Source organism: Cyprinodon variegatus, unplaced genomic scaffold, assembly GCF_000732505.1.
Source record: "Cyprinodon variegatus isolate N-32 unplaced genomic scaffold, C_variegatus-1.0 Scaffold124, whole genome shotgun sequence".
Taxonomy (NCBI): domain Eukaryota; kingdom Metazoa; phylum Chordata; class Actinopteri; order Cyprinodontiformes; family Cyprinodontidae; genus Cyprinodon; species Cyprinodon variegatus.
In genome coordinates, this window is record NW_015150577.1 from 683,885 (window position 1) to 689,206 (window position 5,322).

Sequence of the window (5,322 nt, forward strand, 5' to 3'; positions counted from 1 at the left end):
CACACACACACACACACACACACACACACACACACACACACACACACACACACACACACACACACAAGAGGGCAACAGAGGACAACAGAAAAACATGAGAACTAACATAAATCTAGAAATTACAACAAAATAGGAATTAAACCAATAAAACTAGAAAACAAGGAGCAAAGTAAAGCACAACATAACCAAAACCATGACATGATATAGTATTACTTTTTGAGTTTTCCCGCCATTTAAGGAATTCCTTGTATTAATCTGACATCTATAAAATAATAGATAATTGTTTTTTTTCTTACTATTTCAATAAAGAAAACAATCAAACAAAAATGTTTACATTCATCCATTGACTACAGACAAGTAATGTCCAGATGATAGCAGTGAATATCTGTTAAACAATCTTTTACGTATCTAATTATGAAAAAATTTAATCAGATGCTTTTAGATGCTGTTTTTTAAATGACGGATTATAATTGTTACAATAGCCAGTTATGAAACAAAAAGTGTCTTTCTTTAAAAAACAGATATTAAGGCATGACAGCATACGATCAGCAAATCATTAAATGTGTACATTTGACATATTTCAGTCTATGAATTTTCAATATGATTATTTTTTAATTATTATTGATACTTTTGAATGCTGATAAAGAATTGTAATTTAATATTAGAAACTTTTATTAATTAGAAATAACAGACATACCTTGGGAAATGTTTTAGTAATGAGAGAATACAACATTACCTTTTGTAATATATTTTCTCCTCTTACAGTCTCTTACTGTATCAGCTTTTTAGGTTTTAGGATATACAACTTTTTAATTAAAAATATTTTTTAATAATAATTTCTATGCGTTGTAAGTGTTTTGTATTCCTCATTCGGATTTCACACGATAACATTTAGTTGATGAGTCTCCAATTAATAATTTATTTAATTGGGGTCTATGTGTCCTTAAGATGTTGGTAAAAAGGATATATTAAATAACTCTGGTGTTACTGCAATTTAAACTGGATTTACATGTTCAACTATTATTTCATGTGTAGACCTCAACAAAGGTTTCCTTTCTTTCAGTGCGGATACGGACATGAGTGGTCTACGTTTGACCCACAAGCAAAAGAAGACCAAGGACCCAGAGGGCCCCAAAATGTCCCGCCCTCACACTGCTGAAGCAGCCCTGCAAAAACATTACTTGCACCATCTGCTCCAACCCTACAGAGGGAGCTCACACCTAGACTGACACCAGACTGGCTTGCCTTTTAGGCAATGGGCCTCCATCCATTTCTGTCACACTTTATCCTGTGGCCGTGAGGGGTGCTGGTGCCTATCTCCAGTTGTCAATGGGCAGGAAGCGGGACCCAGAACCTGTTTGCTGCAAGGCAGCAGTTTTACCCACTTTTCCACTGAGAGGCCACAAAAGGCCTCCTCGTTTCTCTTTTACTTTGTCCATTCAACTCTGGGTAATTTATATTTACTATCATGCACATGAGAGTACAGCAGAAAATGAAAACACAGACAAGAGTTGATGAGAAAAAAAGACCTTTAAAAAATTTGACACCCTTGTATTTAAGCCTAAACTAATATCTGAATATTACTAATGAAAATGTTGAGTATTTTACAATTACTTACTTCCATACAGTCTCCTGTATCTCTTTCAAATCAGCCTTGAGGCAATTCTGGACATAAAATATCTATATTTTAGTGTAGCTTACCACATTAAACTTACTGAAATCACATCAGCAGCTTAAAGAACACAATGTCCCAGAAGACCTATGGAAAGTGAACATTAAGAGATGCAGAGAGACCCAAGAGAAGTTTATGAAAATATCCAAACTGGAACGCATCCATGCATTTCAGCCATCAGAAATTAATAATTTAGAACATGTTACATGTTTTGAGCAAGCTGGGAGTGTTTGTGTTTTAAGAAACTTATATTTTTTGTTACGGTAGTTTGTTGAACTTGCAGGATACCAATTTTAAGTTAAAAGGTTTGTCAAAAGTTTGTACTTTCAGCATGTTTAAGAAAAGGTTTTGATAATAAGTTTAATTGTTTATTTTTTGTTAAAGTTTGTCTATAAAACAAGCATAGAAAGGAGATTTTCTCCAGCGTCATCTGATTGTGGCTATAACTGATGTAAGCCTCTAGAGGGCAAAAGTAGTACACTTTTAAAGCAACACGTTTATTCCCTTTTCTTACAGGAAATCCATGACGCCATAAAACTTCAGACCTTTTAGCTATCTGTTCACCCCATCATTTCCATGAGAGTGCGATATATCACAATGTTTTTTAGCTTGTCTTTAAAGCATACACTAATTAAAATTTAAAGCAGAAAGGAATATAAAGCTGATTCATGATATGAAACGCGGTGGAACAAATCACCTCCAATTGAAGTTCAAATATTGTTATTGTGACTTACTGCTAACTGTTTTCCTAAAGTAATTGGAAATTACCTCTCTGATGAACTGTGAAGGACAATCTGAGAAACAACACATGAACCCACTGAAAACCACTCGGGTGGATGAGGACAAGACGCCTAATAGCTCTGCAATACTCGAGGGCATATGATGTTGAGACAAGTTTGTTTGGAAGCTGTCACAAACATCATTACATTTAGCTTCATTTCAGGGGAACTGCTTTAACCGCAAAGTTGATGTTTCTATTCTCGCCTAGATTACCTGAAATGAACATTTGCACACCTAAGCAGTCGGTATATTTCAGCCTTTCATGCACAGGCTTTTGTGTTGGATTAAGAGATAACAGTATGCTTATAGGATGTATTAACTGGGAAAACTTGCCCAATAGGTAAAGAGATGGCAGACAGTTGTTATGTAAGGTGTTTTTGCATGTCTTATCTTCCAGGAAGAATTTCCATAACTGTACCACCTCCCATGACTCGGTCATGCAGTTTTTTTTTATCTGAAAGATTACCAAACTCTGTCAGGTGTTTTTAAAACTTTCTATCATTATTTTGGGATCACATGTTAAGACACAAATAGAGAAGAATGGAGTTAAATGGAACAAAACCAATAATTGTGGATGATTGGGATAATTTCCACCTGTACAGTTCAAGGACTCTTCCCAATTCTCTCAAAAATATTATTCACATATCTGGAGCCAGAGATGCTTTCCGGCAATCTCCAACTATCAGTGATAATGAGGGCTGTTATCTGGCTGTGGTTTGGGAGGGATGGATGAAAAATATGACTCTGTAAAAGAAAAATCCATCGTTCCTCTAATACTGAGTTTTAAGGTTCCTGTAAAAACGGTACTTTATCAGGGTGAAAATAATCCTAACACAGTGAAGTGGAGGTTTCAGTGAAGGTATGACATTTCATTTTGTATTTAAAGTATGACAGATAATAGTAAAAAAAAAAAAAGAAAGTTATCTTAACAGCATGCCACTGTTACTCAGCTCACGCCACACCCAAGCTTGGGGTTCCTGCAGTTGGTGGATGAAGCCTCCTGATGCTTTTTTATGCTGAGCTCCAGAAGCTAAGGTTCAATCTCTGGGGGATTGCTAGTGAGCTCCCCCAAGGCCTGACTCAGTTAAGCTGCATTGGTCACTTCCTATTAACAACTAATTTAAAATCAGTGAGGTTGTGCAATTTTTTTTTTTGTTTGACACTCCCCTAGGGCCAATTGCCATGGAAATCCCTACCAGGAGCCAAAACCAAGGACAACATACCCTACAGATTCCTTAGTGTGCTCAAACCCCCTATCTCAAGTGATGGTGGGGCAAAGGGCATGGTTCTTTAATACTCTACTTGTCTTAAGATGTGTTTTATTTGTTTTAAGTTATGTTTTTATCTTTACTTGCATTTAATCTGCTTTTATTTTACTTATATGTTATTGTTTATTTAATTAACACTAAATTGTTTTTGTACTGAATTGTGAAATATAAATAAACTTGCCTTGCCTTGCCTTACTAGAGGAGCAAATTGGTCTATTCTATGAAGGACAAGGCTGGAGATTAAAAGCTGAATTGGGGTTTTGTCTGAAGAGATGCTGGTGCTATTGCATTCCACCTTAGTAGCAAATTGGTCGAAGTGAAAAGCAAAGCTTTTGATTAATAATATAATTCCTCAATTACAGTTTCTAAAAAGCATTATAGACACATTTTGGAGGTTCCATCATCTGAGCACAGCTCAGGACTGAAAGAAGGAAGTCATTTAATGTGATTTGGACATCTGATTTGGATCACTACTGGGTGCCATCTTTAAGACGTTTCCTGATTACCCTCCACTGGGTAGAGACCCCCAGGAAAATCAATAATTCGCTGGATGGACTAATATCCGTTTTAGCCTGTTTTAACCCTAAATGAGCTGGAGTCTGCAGTGTCACTACGAAGAGGGATCTCTCGGTTTCTCCGAGCCCCATTCCCCACACTAATGGACCTGGATGGATGGACAGACAGATGGATGGATGATATTCAAAGGAAAACATGTTAATGTTAAATATTTTATCTTTCATTTTCAACAGGAGACAGAATAAAATGTACTATAAACACTTCCAAAATAATTACCAGACAGGATTAAGTGGAATCCATTATGCTCATGTTCAGGTAAGTTCTAAATGCATTCCTCAAAACACTTTCCATGCTTCACATTCCTGTAACTGCAGCCAAGTGTGGATGTGAACAATTAAGAAAGCCTGTCTAAATAGATTCTGATTGTTTTGTCTTAAATTATAATGTTTTTTTTCCTTCACTCAGGCGATACAACTGGAAATGCTTTTGATATGAGTTCAGACAGGCCAGGGAAGAGGTGTTTGTACAATACGGCAATAGTCTGTCAGAAGAAACATTCCGTTCCCTTAGAAGAATTTAGGCTTCTACCTCATTTTCTGTTGACACTCTTCTCAATCAAGTGGAGGCATGGACATCTTTGAAGCAAATGAAAGGTATAAACGTGGTGTAATTTACTGCCATACAGTCACTCTTCTTACTGTCTGCTCAAATATTCTGTATGCATTCCAAACCAATGTTTTTACTGCTTTTACTACACAATTTCTTAGGTATAATTACTGCGGTAATATTCAAATTCCATTGCCAAGTCAGGGCATAGTTGTATTTACTTTTCAATGAAAAGCTTTTGAGGTATTATGTATTAGAATTTATATATAAAAAAAGGTTACGAAGAAAAACTGAAACAAACAAAAAAAAAAAGCAATGTCTAAATAGAATTTTAATTATTCTGGAAAATATGTCATTCTGTCACAGATTTTCTTTCAGCTTATTCATCTTAGGGTGAGCAGCGACAGGAAGAAGAGATTATCTTCTTGCAAAATCGTTTGGAGTGGGATAGAAATCTGAACCCGACCTACATCAATTTTA

General features: G+C 35.9%; 1 protein-coding gene across 2 annotated transcripts in view; it reads left to right on the plus strand.

The window, feature by feature from the left end:
• The window catches only part of lrrc56 (leucine rich repeat containing 56), an 18,437-nt gene extending 14,598 nt beyond the window's left edge, over window positions 1–3,839 (plus strand). For both annotated transcript variants that reach the window (XM_015375741.1, XM_015375742.1), the window contains exon 12: window positions 1,064–3,839. In XM_015375741.1, coding sequence (XP_015231227.1) covers window positions 1,064–1,229 — 166 coding nt within the window. In that variant the 3' untranslated portion in view covers window positions 1,230–3,839. The remainder of the gene's footprint in view (window positions 1–1,063) is intronic.
• The last annotated feature ends 1,483 nt before the right edge of the window (window positions 3,840–5,322 follow it).